Source organism: Momordica charantia (assembly GCF_013281855.1).
Source record: "Momordica charantia cultivar OHB3-1 chromosome 1 unlocalized genomic scaffold, Mcharantia_2.0 BLBB01000001.1, whole genome shotgun sequence".
Lineage (NCBI taxonomy): Eukaryota > Viridiplantae > Streptophyta > Magnoliopsida > Cucurbitales > Cucurbitaceae > Momordica > Momordica charantia.
In genome coordinates, this window is record NW_028275157.1 from 24252535 (window position 1) to 24271650 (window position 19116).

At 33.9% G+C, this 19116-nt stretch overlaps 2 protein-coding genes across 3 annotated transcripts; one reads left to right on the plus strand and one right to left on the minus strand.

Annotated features, from left to right (window-relative positions):
• The first annotated feature begins 1447 nt into the window (after positions 1-1447).
• On the plus strand, positions 1448-7131 carry LOC111015788 (phenylalanyl-tRNA synthetase class IIc family protein). Of its 2 annotated transcripts, XM_022290942.2 has the most exons (11): positions 1448-1683; positions 2814-3004; positions 3659-3865; positions 3950-4067; positions 4451-4527; positions 5153-5332; positions 5447-5491; positions 5675-5779; positions 6233-6349; positions 6428-6512; positions 6761-7131. In XM_022290942.2, exons 1-10 carry the CDS (start codon positions 1494-1496, stop codon positions 6476-6478), a joined length of 1281 nt encoding a protein of 426 aa, XP_022146634.1. In that variant the 5' UTR covers positions 1448-1493; the 3' UTR covers positions 6479-6512; positions 6761-7131. The 2 variants fall into 2 exon arrangements, with proteins under 2 accessions (XP_022146634.1, XP_022146633.1); XM_022290941.2 differs by lacking the exon at positions 6761-7131 and having other exon boundaries at positions 6428-6726.
• A 6597-nt stretch (positions 7132-13728) lies between these two features.
• LOC111015821 (PLATZ transcription factor family protein) lies at positions 13729-16223 on the minus strand. Its single transcript, XM_022290980.2, has 4 exons — positions 15643-16223; positions 14897-14971; positions 14665-14805; positions 13729-14429 (listed from the first exon to the last, which is right to left on the minus strand). The coding sequence occupies exons 1-4, from the start codon at positions 15901-15903 to the stop codon at positions 14097-14099; spliced, it is 810 nt and encodes a 269-aa protein (XP_022146672.1). The 5' UTR covers positions 15904-16223; the 3' UTR covers positions 13729-14096.
• Positions 16224-19116: the final 2893 nt, after the last annotated feature.

The window sequence follows — 19116 nt, forward strand, 5'->3', positions numbered from 1 at the left end:
CGATTGAGCCTGTCGCTCCATCCCCGCAGGAGCAAAGAACCCATCGATATCTCGGCAACCCCATCCTTGGCCTCAGGGAGTGGCAAGGGGGGCCACAACTTGAAAAAGAATTCCAGCATTGTCGCGTAAGGTCTTTTAGGGCCGCTGTTCGCAACCCCGACTCGGCCTCGCTAACGCGGCCCTTATTGAAAGATGTTTTGATGTAAATATTTATTTATTTTTCTTCAAACTTTTATCTTTATTTCTTTTTAAAAATATTTAGCAAAATTTTAACTTTTTCCTCTCTTTATTAGTATTATTATTTTCTTTTTTTTTGTTATTTTCTTGCTAAAACTTGTCTCAACCTTTTTCTAATATTCGTTTTTTCAAATTTTACTACGTTTTTTTCTCTTGTTTTCTAACTTTTTTTGTTTCCAAATATTTTTTTTCTAACTTTTTTTTCTTTTTTTTCCAAATCTTTAACTATTTGCTTTTAATTTTGTTTTTCTTCTCTCTCACAATTTTTCTCGACCTCTTTCTAATTTTGGTATTTTGAAATTTACTTATAACTAAATTTTTTCTGCTAAGATTTATTTATTTTTATCAAAACTTTCATCTTTCTTTCATTTTTTAAATATTTTGCAATGTCAAACCTTTTCCTCTTTTTTTTTTTTTGTTATTTACTCTCTAAAATTATTTCAACCTTTTTCTAATATATTTGTTAAAAATTTACTACTTTTTTTTTCCTCTCGGTTTATAACTTTTTATTTCCAAAATGTTTTTCTAGTTCTTTATAGCTTTATCTTCCAAATCTTTAACTTTTTTTTTTACTTTTAATTTTGTTTTTCTTGCCTCTCAAAACGTTCTCCTAGTCTTTCTAATTTTGGTGTTTTGAAATTTACTTATGAATTATGATTAAAAATCTAAAAATTTATTGCAATTTCAAACTTTTTCCTTTCTTTTTTATTATTTTTTAAATTTTTTCTAGCTAAAACTTTTCTCTACCTTTTTCTCGAAAAGACGTCATTTATTCCATTAAACTTGTCAAAAAGAAATTATTTTGAAAATTATGTTTACTTATGTCTAAAAAATTAATTTATATATTATACAAAAAACGTGGTAGTGATTGTTTTGTAGGATATGTTTTAACATTGTTTTTAGTGTTATGTTAAGTTGTTTAAATTCATATGAAGTGATTTTTAAAAGAATAATAGTTTAAATATGTAGTATAGGTAATTGACACCTATTTATTCCCTATAACAATTACTAGCATATTCTTTTAATATTTTTAAAATTAAAATAATAGTTTTATTAAAGATTTGTCCTGGAAACAATAAAACTACATTAAAACAGGCTTTCCTGAAACCAATTGGTATTCTGAAATTATTGGGCCTTGAAGGTAACTTGGGCCTCGGCAAGCCCATGGTTGGTTGGATTTGCTATTGCAAGCAAGGGCGCCTCCCGATAAGCTTTGTGTAGAACCGAGCAGGACCAGGAAAGTGGAGGAGACGAGCATGGCATCCACTCTGCCACTAACGCGAGCCATTCTCTTCACCAATGCTTCTATTCTTCTGCGCAGGAATTGCCTCAGAAACTTCGCCTTCTCTGCATCTTTCTCCTCCTCCGATACCGTTCACCGTAAGAAATGGAGACAGCCGGTGTCTTCACTCCTTCAGCTCGGCGGCGTCGTAATTGCCAAAGATGGTAAACTATCTCACTTTTTTACTATTCTTTCCCGTTCTATTACGACTGCCTAAGGTAAAATCGGCTTCTGTATTCCGCGACCTGGACTTATTCCCACTTCTTAGATTTTTCTGGTCGATTTAGTTGAATTTTCTGTGACGATGTAATATGTGTAGTTACTATCTTAGACAATTGAAAATTTTCAGTTAGTTCCTGGTTATCTAATTGTTTTGCTGCTTCGTGCTCTGAACATTAGGGTGAACACTTCAACCAAAGTTTCTTTCTCTGATTCTTCCCGTAATTCACGTTTTATTTTAACATTGTGACTAAGAATTAGGGAATGCTGAAGGGCTCTGTTGGTTTGATCTTTGAAAACTATTTCTTAACACTGTTTCCTCAGTGTAGTTTTTCCCTCTGTTTACTTATCTCTTCTAGTTTAGGAAGCTGTTTGAAGAGAGATGTTTTACTTTGTTGTATTCGTTCATTTTTTAAATTGATGTCAACTTAATAATATGGCATATAGAGATCAATATATACTCGATCCATGTCCTAGGTGTATCAAAAAACATTATTTTCACAAGGCGTATATAATAAAATAGAGTGAAAGGGTCCACCCTAAAACCAAGGGTTACTAACTAACTGTTGAGTCCTCTCCGAACCCCATGAGATAGTCGCCCATCATACAGCTCACCAACTTCACTTGCCTCTATGGAAGGCACGCTCCGGGTAGGTTCAGATTACTTACAATACATGGCTCGCTCGGTAGAGCAGTGGTGCTTATTTGTAGTCCCTAAAGGAGAAAATAACTTTTAAAGTTATATGCCCTAAGTGTTTGGTTCTGCCTTTCTGAGTTATAATTAATCTCTTCTAGAATTCCAGTTTTATGTTGGTGCCAAGGAGATAGAACTACTTCTAAAAATGTTTCTGCAGTTGTTGTCTGTTGTTGCATTTTCCCCCTGATTTGAAGTTTTGTAATCCTTCACCACATTTCATGCTTCTTTTTTGTTAAGTTATCAAAGCTATTCTTACCTAATTAATTTGATAGGTGCTTGTTGAACTTCGTGTCAATCGACCATCTCTTTATGGAATTTATGCCATTTAAAGTTAAATTTTACCATAATTGATTTACTAATATGATTGGATGCTTGCAGATGTTGTGAGGGATGATCCTACTAACAATGTTCCAGATAATATTTTTTCAAAACTTGGCATGCAACTCCACAGAAGAGATAACCATCCACTTGGTATTCTGAAGAATGAGATATATAACTATTTTGATACAAATTACTCAAATAAGTTCGATAAGTTTGATGACCTCAGTCCAATCGTTTCCGTGAAGGAGGTAAGCTTCTCAAACTCATCAATTGTTATTAGAGTAAACTAACATTGATCTCTCTCTCTCCAAATATGTAGTGAATTTGAAATGAAAGTGTGCGTGTATGTGAGAGAGATATGACATCTGATAGCATTAAAGCGTTCTTGATTGCCAAAATGTGCATTTATGTGATTGTGCGTGTATGTGAGAGATATATGACATTTGATAGCATTAAAACATTCTTGAACGCCAGAATTTAATAAATTGATTAGAGTAATTGAAGATTCTCTGATCTAGAAAGTTACATAATGGATATGAGTTTTCTAGAATGGGTTTTAGATCTGGAAGAGCTTTCAGATCTGAAAACTTCCTCTTCTATGGAAGAGTAAGTCTCTCATGGAAGAGGAAGGAAAGATAACTTTTCTCTAGAACTAGATCTAGAAATTGGGCTCAGAATTCAAACGAGTAGTTCTTGTAGGAAAAGAATTTCTTTTATGCTTTACGTATTGTATTATTAATATTTTTTTCTTTTTGAAAAAGTGGGCTCAGTTTGGTAGTTTGTCATCTTTCCAGGCAATTGGTTAAGTTCTTTTTCCTAAATTACAAAAGCTCACGTGTTGTTTGAAGTATTGAATTTTATACTATGCCTTTTGTATCTTAATCCTATGTTTATGTTTGCAGAATTTTGATGATGTATTGGTTCCAGCAGATCATGTAAGTCGAAGTTATAATGATACGTACTATATTGACTCCCAAACAGTTCTAAGATGTCATACAAGTGCTCATCAAGCGGAGCTGTTGAGAAGAGGAAATACTCAATTTCTTGTGACGGGAGATGTGTACCGTCGGGATTCCATTGACTCAACTCATTACCCTGTGTTTCATCAGGTAATCTAAATGAATATAGTAATCAAGCCTTCAGCTGAATCTACTAAATTTCTCATTTGATGAATTTCTTTGCCTACTTCTCAGATGGAAGGTGTCCGTGTTGTTTCTGTGGATGATTGGGAGGCATCTGGCACAGATGGAACATCTTATGCAGCTAATGACTTAAAAAAATGCTTGGAAGGTTTGGCAAGGCATTTATTTGGTAAGATACTAAGATTTGTATATGAATTAAGGCCATGTATGGTTCTTCCCTTTATGCCTTAGATATGCGTTGGTAGCTCTATTGGAAAATGCAATAATTTTAGGGTAATGACAAAATAATAACACCGGCAGATTAAGCGGTTAAAAGACAAAGTAGTGGAATAACAATATGTTGCATTCAACGAGTGTTGATGATTATTATTTTGCATATGATTTGAATAAACTTCTTCCAAAAGCTGAGACGTTTTTTAGATAACTCTGAAGAATAAATTGCTTACTTGCCTAATTGTACTTTGAATTTTTTTAAAAAAATTATTTAATTTCACAGTGGTTGTACACATGATGGAGCTGTATTATCATAAACTAATATATTTAAACTTTCAGGTGCTGTTGAAATGCGCTGGGTTGATACATATTTCCCATTTACAAACCCATCATTTGAACTTGAGATTTTCTTTCAGGTATCTTGATAATCCTTTAGTCAATTTGCTCCAATGATTTGATTATGACACACTGCATTACATCTTTCATAAATGAATTTCATTCACTATCAAAATAAATTTAAGTTTATCCATGTGAAGTTTAAACTTCGATTATGCAGTAACATTTCTGAGTTATTTTATATGAACTTAAAATAGTAGTTATATAAGAACCCTACTGCTTTTTAACTGTTGATAAGTTGGACAATGGAACAAAAAGGTAAAGAACAACTGTTGATAAGTTGGAAAATGCAAACCTTTTTTTTGGGATAAAAAAACTTCCGTGGAGTAAACCATAAAGTACAAAGGTGACGAGGAATCAACCCAACAAAGGCAAGGGGGTTATAAAAAGTTCCTCTAATTGGCGTTGGCCACAACCAGATCTCAGCTATTATTGCCTCCTTGAATCCTATTTGTCCTCCCTTAAATCCTATTAATGAATGAATGGATAATGTTTGAATTGTGAGATTTCCTTGTCAAATTATTTGTGGTTGCTGTTAGTTCCTTCTTTGAATTTATAGTTTGTTTTCTCTCTTTCTTTTTCAAACAAGAATATAATAGAAAGTAGTCGTGTGTGTGAGGGTTATTTGATGTCCTACCAATGCAGGAGAAATGGCTGGAAGTATTGGGATGTGGGGTGATGGAGCAAGAAATACTGACAAGAAGTGGTAAAACGAATAATGTTGCATGGGCTTTTGGACTTGGATTGGAACGGCTAGCTATGGTTCTTTTTGATATACCTGATATTCGACTATTTTGGTCAGCCGATGAGCGATTTACCTCCCAGGTACCTAATAACATCATTTAAACAACTCTTTCATTGTTTTCCATTCTGTTTGTTCTTCAGGTACGTTCTCAAAAATAAATTATTTAATCACCAAGTTCGTATTTTTATTTGCAGTTCTCAAAGGGCAAGCTAGGTGTTAAATTTAAACCATTCTCGAAGGTACTGTTACCCAAACATTTTAGACCTAGAGAGGGCAGAGCATTATTAAGTTTTTTTTTAGAGAGCAATTTGTAGTTTTATTTCTTTTAATTATATTTTACTATTTTTCAGTACGACTAGACTTCTAACAAATTATGTCTACTAATTTATTTTAAAAAGCTTAAGTAATTGCATCTGCTGCAGTTTCCACCTTGCTACAAGGACATTAGCTTTTGGATCAATGAATCTTTCACTGAGAATAATTTATGTGAAGTTGTTAGAGGAATTGCCGGTGATCTTGTTGAAGAGGTATGTTATTAATTGTTTTGAGGGGCTTAAAGAGTTTTTAAGATAATACCGTGGTGACCACCTACCTAGGATTTAATATCCTACGAGTTACCTTGTCAACCAAATGTAGTGAGGTTAGGCGGTTGGCCCGTAATTAGTCGAGATGCGTGCAAGCTGGTCCGGACACACGGATTTCAGAAAAAAAAAAAAGAGGAGTTTTTAAGATAACTATTGTGAAGGACATGCTTTAGGTAGGGGCAGGAGAACATTGTTCTTTTTGAGGCTTGTTATCTAGCTATTCTTAGTGATCTGCTCTCTAAAGTTTGATTGTTCAAAACTAAAGCTGCACGTGTAAACCTGGAAACCTTTTTATTGCTCATGGATGCACCTCAAAATCTGGTCTGTTCCAGTTACCTAACAGTTCCATCTCGTTCACTAAAATAATTTTTATTCTTTACAAATGGATGCTGGCAGGTGCAATTGATAGACAATTTTACCAACAAGAAGAAAGGGATGACGAGTCATTGTTACAGGATTGCTTACCGATCTATGGAACGATCACTCACAGATGAAGAAATCAATGATTTGCAGGTACTTACTAGCTTTAAGTTGCATCCCTTTAGAATGAACTGTTGATAGATCCTCAAAGATTGTGTATTGCAATTGCAGAGGAATGTGAGAGAACAGGTTCAGAGCAAGTTGAACGTTGTTTTGAGATGACCGTTCGAAATGCAACACTTTCAGTCAAAGCCTCGTAATGTTATATACTTTTAGCTGCTCTACTGAATGAAATTTTACTCTGTACACATTTGATTTTTTCTTTAATAATTTTTTTCCAAACTTGGTTATAGGAAGTCTAGAGTATATAATCCAGTTAAATCCTTGAAAATAATCAAGAATTCAACTGGATATGTATCGCAAGCTAATTTGTTAATGTATATGTATACAATCAGTTTCTCTTCCCCCTACGTCATTTTTTACTTTGCCTTTGCCGATTTTCAGACCTGTTGAATGATAAAGCCCACTTGGAATTAAAGAAACACGATGGGGGTCTTATCATTGAACTCATCCAATCAAGAAACTCCATTTACCACTAGACCACTTTTGCCAAGATTAGAATGGGAACTTTATTAGTCTGTCTGAAATATGACAAAGGAAGAAGAACTCGAACTTCTTGTGTGCTTCACAGTAGGATCAGGATGTGCCTTTCTTTTTGGGGGTGGGAGGTGGATAGTCATTATTGTTCGGAACTAATTATATTTAACTGAACAAAAGAATGTAGATAGCAAATGTGTATATATTATTGGACAGGAATTCAGTTCTATTGGTGTTTGTTTCGTGGAAGTGAGCAATCGGAAGGGCATTTGACGTCCAGTATCTTCCTTTTATATGGGAACTTGAAACACCCTCAATTGGCATCTCTCATAGTGGAGAATTTTCTTGACAGCCAAACAAACAGAAGCTGGGGGAAGGTACTTTTCCTTGATATTTAACCCAATTTTGATATCTTAATGCAACTAACCAAGTGTGCAGGGCAAGAAATTGTACTTTGAAAGCTAGAGCACATTAATCTACTGATCAAGGAAAAAAAGAAAGATGCAATTTTCCAACACCCCAGCCCCTCCGACTACCAGTTGACCCTCCTTGCAATTCTAGTGAATACAATAGAGACCACTCATGATACGGGATTCCCATAATAAAAAACATAAGATATAAAGAAATTGAAGCATTTTCTGTCTTAAATTTTAATTTGAGAGTACAATTAGATAAGTTTTAGTACAATATCATCTCTCTGGTGTAGTTTTGAAGTCGTAGAGTCACTTGAAGAAGTGTGTTAGTATGCAGTGATGAGTTTATATGAGATTAGATTATACAATTCTATTCATATTCATTTGAACTTTATATTCTTATTATTTACTCTGAACACAAACGCCTCTTTAGGTGTAAGAGAGTTTTGAAATAAGGAAAGATGTGAAGGGTAAAGTTGTAAAGGTGGAGGGAAGAGTTGTTGAATGGTAGTGAGTACTGTAGGTGATGAGGTAAGATTGAGAAGAAGTGAAGCAAGGGTTGTGTTGACAAGATATTCTCCAACCAAAACGGATAAAAATGGATGAAGAGAGAAAACAGGGCTGTGGGCATTGAACCTAATACTAAAAGCAAGAGAGAGAGAGAGAGAGAGTTTTATTTTATAGGGTCAAAGGAAGGGTTGCATCAGTATAAATGAGTCAAAGGATTGGGACAATGATGGCCTCTGAAATATCTGATATCTGGGCTCCATTTCTACCCCCATAATGCCTACAGCCATCACTCTGACTGTGACAACCATGTCCTATCTTAATCTCTCTTTCCATCCTTATAATTCATCACTTTGGTTAAATTATTCCTTTAGTCCTTGTATTATTGCATTTCATTGTAAAATTTAACTACATTGATGTCATGTCAGTTTATATCAATATCATTATTACATTCTATACTAATTAATACAGTGATTATTATAAGAGTACATGACAAAATTCGAAACTTTAACAAGTGGGGAAAATAAATAAATACAAACATGTGAACATTTCATTTAATTATTATTTTTTATTATACTGAACATTATGACGGATTGTTGAGACTAATGAGTTAGGTATGAAAAAATATTGAAAATTTTCAAAGCACAGGGATGAAATCACTCAAACATGAAATATAGAGATGAAATGTGTGATTTGACTTCAATTTTTGTTTGTACTTTGTAATTTATTTTTAAATATAAAAATAAATCTCCATGTCTCAAATTAGATATAATGTACACAATTTCTGTCGCAGTTGAATTTTTAACTAGTAAGAACTAAAATTTTTAAATACGATTTTTTAAATAACAAATAATAGTGGTATTACATCTTAAATAAAGAGAGGATCTAGGGTGGTTGAAGGTTAATACGGACCCTTGTGGTTCTTGGACTTTTTAAAATTTAACGAGCTATATGAAATTTGTAAAATACCCTATAAATCAGAAAATTGAATAAATAAAATAAATCAAATGCCAGTTAAGGAAAAAACAGGAAAGAGAGAGGAAGAGGAGGAAGACAAAGAAAGATGTAGAGAGTAATCGAGTAACCGTAGGTTAGAAGTGGAGAGTACTCCCAAAAGAAAGAGAAGATGAGATCTAAATCAGAAAATGGCAATGGCAGCCAGCTGCTCCCTGCCCTGCTCTGCCCTGCTCTGCTCCAACTTAAAAAAGGCCTGACCCATTTCCTGAACTGTGATGGGATTGGGGACCAATCATCTCCATTAACAAATTTGGCCTTCCTTCCCTTAAACCTAATTCTTCGTGTCACTAAAGATACATTAATTATATCCCCTCAAACAAAATTTCATTATGACATAATTTACAGATTAGTTGTTTGTTCTTGCAGTTGGCTTTTACTTTAATCTGTTGAATGGTAGAAAGAACAAGTATCATGGTGGCTCCTTATAATTAATATTTCTATGTGTTGTTTGAATGTTTTTGAAGAGGGATGATCCATTTTGTTGTTCTACAAATTCCTTGAACAGAATTGTGGGTTAGATTTTTGGTCACTTCAATGTTTAGTTGAAAGCCCCATAACTTCTCTTTATGTCGAGAAGATTTTAACCTTTTTTTGTCCACTCGAACTCTTTTATATTTACTTTTATTTTTAGTCATTTTTTTCGTTTCAAATGATACTTTTTAATTCATTCCTCAACCTGTTAGTTTATAGACTATGATGACACGTGATGATCACATGACCGTCCAGAGCGGTTCTTCACTCTTTGGATAGGCTATTATTTTAACGGAAGCCCCTGCTATTTAATGTTCAATTTGAAAACAGTCCTTCAAATAAGCTTTTTTGTTCAAAGCTGACATTTCTACTGTGATCCTATTTTTCACCAAAAGGCTCCAACTGATCAGACGTTAACTTTGTTTGAATAAGGTCTTTTTTGACATAGTGTTATATCCTTCCTTTATGATCTTTTTTTGCTCTTCTCTAACCAAGACCCTCAATTAAGGACACTTCACAGAACCCCCTGACTCCTTGATAATTAAGTAAGAGTTGCCATTACCAATTTGAACTAGGGTAAACCTTTGCTTATGAATTATGCGGATATTAGAATATTTCTTTGCCTGTTTTCCTCCAATTAATTGTGAAGTACTGTAGCTTCTTGCAACTATGCAAGTCGTTGGATCTCAAAAGTAGAATTCTACCAAGAAAGAGCAGTAACCTTGATGTATAGACGTGTGGGGTGTGGGTTTTGTTAAAAGCATAAAAAAATTCTGTTAATTGAAAAGATGCACAGTAATCTTCAGTTAAAATTTTGATGGGGGTAGTGCAGGTAACTAATTTTTGTATAGTGAAAAAGAAGGGAAGAAAAGAAGGAATGGCGTTGGAAATCAAATCAAACAGTCTGGAAACAGGAAATTGGTGGCTGCAAAGTGGTGAATGATGAAGGAGTTTGAATGAGAAAAAGAATAGAGTCAATGCATGGTTGGTCATATCATGTAGGGTCATTCCACGTACATATAGAATTATAATAATGCATGAAAAGTTGCATTTCCATTGCAATGCTAAATGCAAATGCATGCCTATTAATCATCTATTGTTTTTTATTCTTATTATTATTGTGTTGGAAATGCCACCCCATTATTCTTCCACCCACTCACCATCCCCTCCTCTGATTTCAGCTCGCCCTTTTTTCCACCTGTCCCCACTTTCTTTTTTTCTCTGCCCATTTAATTTCCTTTGTACTGCAACTGCTTTTCTTTTTAATAACATTTATGTCTTGTACTTGTACGTTTCCATTTATAAGATGTTAAAATTTTCATTAAACTTGAACAATGAACAGCACCATTTACGAGAAAATGTGTGTTTAAGTTTGGGTTTTTGTAATATATTATAGTTGGGAGCTTGAGACATAGCCATATGTGTAGATGGTGGAGGTTGGTTTTGATATAAGAATCTATTGGGAGGATTAATTATCCTTCTGAAAAGGTCAAATTCTGGGTTGTACAATACAATGCTTGTGCTCAATTTCAGAGTCGCTGGGTCCCCTTTCTTTTTCTCTGTGTCTGTGTCTCTCTCATCTTTCAGTTGGTATAGTGTTCATATATTATATACGAGCAGGCAGGGATAGGAGGGGTCTGCCCTTTCAGGTTTGAATTTGGCACTGCACTGCTTCAAAACTAAATACTTGTATTGTAGCTCTGCTCTGTTTCACAACTATATATTTTGTTTCTGTTTCTGAAAAATAAGCATCTTTACTCACTGCTTAATTAGTATGCTATTGCCTATTGGTAGCGTTGAAATATTTTGATTTATAGGGAAAACTAGCTGACTACATATTAATATACAGCTTCAAATGTTTGCCCAACGCATATTAGATTTGAACACACGTTTAGATTTTGTTTATTGGACGTGAATTTTACGATTTATTGGTGGGGAAACCAATCAAGATGTATGTTGTTTGATCGACTTTTGACTCTTTCTTGTCGAATCATTTGACCCTCTGGCCGCTATTATTTATGTTGTATTTCGAGATCGAATTCCTCCCGGAAACGCACGAAAGAAAGATATGAACTGGGTAAATAGAAATGTAAAAGAGATGTTTTGTTTTTTCTTCAGCACCTATATTTTACTCACCACTACAAGTGGAGGAGATAAATATTCTGTTAAATATTTTCATGGTTGGTTATCATAAAAATGAGTGGTGGAGAGTAAGTATCTAAATATTGTTTATAATAAATTTCATTGATGGTAGATAAATCTTTCCCCCACTCTCCATTACTTGATAGATTTGATTTGAATATGATTAATTTTCACAAAAATCACCTTGTACCATTATGGAAATGATTCAACTTTGAAAATGTTCTGAACTTCTGTTTATAGTTGGATGTTTCTGTTTATAGTTGGATGTAAGAAGGAAGATGACAACCAGCACATGGACAAACTTTATCCTCTCGCCCTTTAGGTTTTTTTTTTTCTGTTTTTTCTTTTTTTACTTGACAACCAAAAAGGGAACAGACTCAGTATCTTGATAATTAGATTCTATTGATGTAAACCTCAAAATTAATGTTTTTTTTTATAGTTGTCAATTGTTTTTCTTATTTTATTTGTTTGTTTAAAAGGGGGGACTACAAAGGTTCGAGTTTGAATTAATGAAAACAATTCTTTTAACCTATGATGTAGATATAAAATCTTGTAGTTTTCATCTCCTTAATTTTAATTTTTTGCCATTAATTAAATTGTTATGGATATTGTATCTAGTGTTGGTAACAAAACAACTACAATAAATTCGAATATTGTCCTGTTGATGTTATTAATATAATGAATTAATAAGAGTTGATAGTGAAATGGGATAGGGGTGTAGGTGCCACGTGGAAGAACCCCAGGACAGCTGTTAAAATAATGCCAGGCAGGTTCAAATGGATGCTGGAATTAAGGCGACATGCACATGTCACGTGATATTCCCACCATTTACATTGCCACGTGTCATAATCTCTCCTATCTTTCCATTAAATTTGAAAGTCTCCGTTCAAATTTCCGCCGTCCATTATAAATATTATTTCTCATATAGGACAAAGATTTACAAATTACCTCTCTCAGATCTCACAAATTAATGGTAAACCTTTCGCGTTCTCCCCTACTTCTTTTACAGTACAAAACATGAGAGTAAGAAATCGAATTTACAATCTTTTGATTAAAGATATATATTATGACAAAAAAAAAATTATATCTTTAATTTTATTTGGTGATTGGTTTGAGTTATTATGCATGAGTGTATGATTATCATTATTTTGTTACATTTTCAGTCGGCTCCATAATAAAACAGATACACCAAAAACGGAAAAATGAATTGTTACGCTTACGGCTAGTAGTATATAATAACCCTAAGTTATAGGCGTTGCTGCAGTAGGGGAGAGAGAGAGAGAGAGAGAGAGAGAGAGAGAGAGAGAGAGAGAGACGTTAAATATCTGTCAGCCTTAACATGTGCATCATGTCTCTCTCTCTCTCTCATGAAGATTTATGACTTTAAAATCTTATTTATGTATTGTATTATTGGTATTTTAAGTTTTAAATGTTCTACTTTCCTCTGCAGCTAGAAATTAAATATCTCAAAAAAAATAAAAAAAAAATTTGTATTCTATGTTATATGCATAACTTTTTAGTATCTAACTCGAAAACTGGTCCAGAATTTATATGAAAATATTGAAAATGGCATTAGAGTTGAAGATTTTATTTCGGAGATAATGAAGGGGTTTTTCCCAAGTTGAGAATGAGACAGAAGTTAAAAAGGAACTGACAGAAGGCAAGTCAAAACCCATTCCCTAAAATAGAAATTTTGAAAATAAAGAGGCATTTATTATTTATTAATTTATTAAAAAGTTAGTGGCGAAGGAAGGGTGGTATCCCAGTCCGTCTCCATAACTAAGTTTTTGTTTTTGTTTGGTGTTCACTCAAAAACCCTAACATCTCATCCCATCTCATCCCATCCATAGCCTTCAAGTTCCAAGACACACACATAACCAAGACTCTCACACGACAAATTCAAATTCCACCACCTACTTTCTTCTTTTTATTACAATTAAACCCTTTTTCTCATTATCATCTTTGCAATTCAACAACTCTTCCTTTTCGTCACTTGTGAAGCTTATAAACTATGAGCTATGAGCATGGTTTTATTCTATATTTTCTAACTTTTTGTGTATGCCATTTTATATATGAATTGTTAATTGTACCCACGTCGTCCATGTTCTTTCATTACTTTTTCATTTTCTATTTCTAATAATGTTGCTGGTAAACTCTATTAGCTTTTCTTGTTTTTGCAATCGACCCTAAAAAAAGCGTTTTCAAAATCTAATTGTTATCATTTTATTTTATTTTCAAAATTCTATATGAAAACTATAGAGAATGGAGACTTGAAACTGAAGGCATTTATATATACATCATATATATTATATATAAATATAGGTCAATTCCATTACATGATGAAGCACAAAATTGGTGGGTGTTGAGATCAGCAAAGTTCTCAAACCGCCTGCCTATGGCAATGGAATTGGTCTTAGTTTCTTGTTTTTGAATATGTTGTCTAGACAAGACAAGACAAGACAAGACAAGACTACACAACACAACACTAATCAATTTTAAACCTCGAAATCACATTGGATTTGGATACACACACACAACGCAACCTTAAACAACGTAACACAACTTCCTCCTAACAATCAACAAACATATCTTTCTTTTTCCTTTATCCTTTTCTCAAATTTAAACCAGTGATTAACATTCTTCGTTAACTCCTAAATTATTTTGTTTTACTTTTATTTTTCGCATAAATCTAATTAAGACAGCGGAGCCCTTTGAGGAGCGCCCTTTCTCCGATTACCGAGAGAGAGAACGATTCCGGGGAGGAAACCATTGCTCTTCTTCTTCTTCTTCATCGCAATCTCGGGTTCTCGTGAGAGTACCGAATTGCTTGTGGCCTCGTTGGAAGTTGAGTAAGACAAACCTTTGCATTGCAACGAGTCGAAGTTCGGAGCGATTTGGGCGTCGTCATCGGTGACCTCGGAGCCATCCATTCGTAATCCTTCGAATTGTGAAAAAGCAAAATCTGACTCGTCGAACCTGAACAGAATACTTGATAGGTCTGCCCCTTCAAAAACCATATGATCAACCTGCATTTTGTAATACAATCACACTTTCACAAAAAGAACAGCAAAAACAAGTCTTCTACTATCAATCAATGCCTATAGTTTAAACAACCCGTTCGTGGTTCGAATCTCCCGCTCCGACTTGGGGTTTCCATGATCATTGCAAATTTGATCAAGTAAGCACTGATTAACAGGCTTTTTTTTTTCAGAATTAAAACATTGCATCTATTATTATACATTACACATATAAATTCAGTACCTTGCATGAGAGAGAACAGAAGTGGAAAGGGTCTTGAAGAATTCTGTCACAAGTTAAACAAACATTGGAAGGGGCTTTGCAAGGCCTAGACTGTGGCCGGTGATTCAAGAATATCACTTTGGCACCATTTATAGTGTAAGGCTGCACCAAAGCAACACAAATCTAAATTAAATTTTGGCATTTGGCAAAGCACATTGTGTGTAAGTACTTTAAAATCTAAATCAAATTTAACCTGAATGTAAGAACAGTCAATGAGCTTTTCAAGATCGCCAAGCCGAACCACGTCGTGATAAACATAGCGTCGAATCTGTCGAATTCAATCACATTTCTGTTATTAATTGCACCCCCTTGATCTTGATCTTAATTATTTGTATATGTTGTTAATTTGGTGAAAGAAGGGTGAAGGTAAATTAGGTGGGAAAAATAAATTTGGAGTGATGAGAAAATAAATTTGAAAGTGAGTTGTTGGGGGAAAATGGCATATAGAAATGATGACAATTGGGGGCCGGGGTGAATGAAAGTTGGGTCAAAGTTTGGGTTTCCTTGAAAGCAACAGGTGAGAAGGAAGAAAAATGGATAAAGAAGACTCGTTCCATAAATGGGAATGGAACCAAATCCAAAAAGTGGGAATCAAGCAACACATCATTAACCCATCTGTGGACTGCACTGCACTACACTACATACAATCTTTTTTCATTTTTCAAGAACCCAAATAAAATGTAGAGAGAGAGAGAGAGAGAGAGAGAGAGGCAATGTTTGAACTTTGAAGCTAGTAATATCCCACTGTGACTCACTCACAGATTAGAAATTTGAACAGGACAAGCACATAGCTAGGTAGGAGAAGAATTATTAGAAGAAATTAAGAAATTCAAGAAAAATAGGTCCCAATTCTCGGATTTGAGGAGCCGAGAAAAAAGAAATGGAAATGTGTGAAGGGAAAAGAATTGAATTGAGAAAGAGAGAGAAAAATTAGGGTACCTGAAGGAGGGGATGAGAGCGGTGGGAAGGGAGGCAGTGAGGGCAAATGCTGAGGCAACAGCTCAAGCAGAAGACATTCTTGTCGTTCTTCCTGCGGGAATCGTGGACCAAACATGGACCAAAGAACGTGTGGGAGATTAGCCCCTCCAGCCATGCAGGTTTCATCATCATCATCATCATCATCTCCTCCTCCTCGTCGCCTCCGTCACCGCCACCGCCGCCGCCGCCGTACGTCGATGACGATTCTCTCATTCTAACCATATCTCTGCTCTGCCCACTTTTTGTGTTTAGAGAGTTTAGGCTCAGTATGGAAAGGCGGTTTAGATTAGGCTATAGCTCTCATCATGGCTTAGGCAGCACCCAGCAGCAGAGGAAGAGGAAGACGAAGTATTTAAATTAATTTGGGCTGACGAAATGAGAGTCCCTATGTGCCTTTTTGGGACGAAACCCTAAAACGCCATTTTTCTCTCTCACTGCTCACTGCTCACTGCTCTCTGCTGTGTGTGTGTGTGTGTGTGTGAGTGTTGTTTTTAATTCCTTTCACAAATTTCCAGCTCCCTCAATTTGTAGCTGACCATTTTCCACTTTCCAGAATTGTTGTCGTTACTCGCTGGACACTGGAGAGAGAAACAGACTCTATAAATTAAATTTAATTGAAACTAAACTGAATTAGGCTTAGTTGCAGAGCAATGGAGAATGAACAATTGTAAATTGTGATTTGATTTGAGGATTAAATGTAAAAAAGTTTAATTTAATCTCCATTTACAAATTACAAATTGAGTCACCTGACAAATGCCCATAAAATAATAACTTAACTTGTACTGCCATTTCTGCTTTTCAAATCACTACCTTACCTAGGGTTCCCCAAAATTATGTACTGTCCAATCCTAACCAATTTTTCTTTTTTTATTTCTTTTTTCCAATTAATTAATTGCTACTCTATTCATACTCATAACTAATTAATAACTAGATGAGTTTGGTTCTTTGGTTTTGTGATCGCCTTCTAAATGCCCTGACTCAATCTTATCTCTATCTCGGTTTAGGGTAGCTGCCTATAATTACCTTAACCTTACACATCGCCTCAATAATAAGGTACATATTTTCCTGTGTACGTTGGAGTTCAGTCGTTTTAATAGGATGCTGATCAGTGTCATATTTGCACATGCTCAAAAAACTCCATGACCAATAAAAATATAATATTGACCTACTATGCCATCGTCTTCCCCTGTAAAAATTTCGATATGATAGTATGGTCCTTATCCACGATCTATGACACTTTCCATTACCGTAAATGATGATTCGTTAGTCTTCTTCTTTTAATGCGGGGGATTCGCTCTCTTATCTTATAATTTGCTTAATTTTACTTTATCAAATAATTTCAATTTCTAACTGATTTAACAATCATAATTTTCAACTCTATCTACTCGTAATATGAACTCAATAATCTATTTTGTGTTGCAAGTCACAAAACTTTGATAATACACTCTCTTGTACTTAGTTATTCCATCAAATTACATTATCATCTATGGTTAGAGACAAAAGAGTCTCCCTTTCTAACCATATTTTAGTATTATTAAAAAATATATATATTTATGTACCTATTTTCCGTTCAAGGTTTTATTAATAACATATATAGTAAGATATTTGATCAAAATTTTCTATTTTATATGTTCTAACTTTCTGTATTATATTATATGAGAAGATATGCTTTATAGTTGTTTTAAATGAAAAAAGATCTGCTATTGGTTAAATCAAATTATATAGATATTTGCCAGCTAAGTTGAAGTAAAAATACTAAAATATATTTATAACTATTATAGTCAAATTTACTCAAATTTTATAGAAGAAATATAGTGAATATCTTAATTACAAAACAACCTCTTGTTCTTACAGTTAGTACAGTTTGAAACAACATTAAACAGTTCATTAGAGATAAATGAATAATAATATAAGCAAACATTTAAGTTATAATAGACATGATCGCATATACATGTACGTAAGGAAAAATAAAAATATGCATGTTTCTCAAAAAGTAAATAAATAAATGAATAGAGATATGATTGTTGCTCGTTAGTATTTTTCATTGATGAAGTATATAAAATAGGTTAAATATATATATATAAATCATCGAAATAAGGTGATATGTTGTGGAGCCTTGAGCTCAACTTCCTAGTTGCAAGATGGTTTGAGATACAGAGAATATCTGCGACATTGGTGGTTGATAAAGAAATACACATTGTAGAGGGCTTGAATCCCTTGAAGAAAACGAAATACTTGCACATCAACCTAATTTATTACATGATTGTTTCTCACTATTTACTCCAATTAGCTATATTATTTGTAATTCTCGAAACATTCAGTGACTTTCAATAGTTTATATGATTCCATTAAAAAAAATTACACAAAACAAAAGTAACAACCAGTCTTCATTCGGGATAAAGTCGTAACAAGGCGTAGTTGTAAGGGAACTTATGTCTACATTGAATCTTTCGAAATAGAAATGTTATATCTTCCTTCCTCAATCCAACTATAACAATAATGAAAATGGTTAATCCCAATAGCTTATTATGCAACTGCTACCATTAGAATCAGAAAATGTGGCTGTGTACTTCACCTGGGGCGTAAACTAAGACAAAGAAAAACGAAATTGCGATTTAATGGGAAAAATCATTCGGTCATGTATTTCTCCAGTAGAAAGTTGTTCTGATTTAACGCTATGGATATCATGATGGATCACCATCGAAAGAAGAATCTTTCTTAATAACTTTGTGTCAGCTATTATATCAGCAATTAAAATAAATTTCAAGTTAAGAGATCGTGTTTCAAGTTACTGCATTGGTCTCAAATTGGTATAACTAGATTCATGGGTATTTTTGAATCCAATTGTACAAGTAGAAAAAATATATATATTGATTTGATTTGTCACATGATGGTCATGTGATGTTTCAAGAGGTACTAAAAAAAGTGATGTTTTTGAAGTAATTATTTCGATCATGTACGAGTATACCGAACTAGTGGTGAGTCGAATCATACAAGTATTTATTTAGAATTTTAAAATATTCAAAGGAGAGGTTCATTGAATTACTACAAGCAAGATATAAATATTAAATTGGTACTCCATGAGTAAATAATAGTTGGTCAAGGTCATGTTGCCTACTAGATTTTGGGAGATGTGTTTCATTGGGTTCCTCCCCCAACAAAAATAAAAATAAAATAAATAATAGTAATAATCAATAATATATTTTTTTTAAATTCATAATTAATAATATTTAAGAGTCTTGATCGAATTAATATTTATGCATCCAGGTGGGGTATGGTATGACTTACACTACATTACACTCATAATTAATCAATTAATTAAACGAATATTCCCAAAGTATATTAATTATGTCGTTTTTTCATTGACGATCCTTCCTTTACCTGCAAACGACATTACCTGAAGAGTCGTTCAAGTTGCACGTGGAATGCCACGTG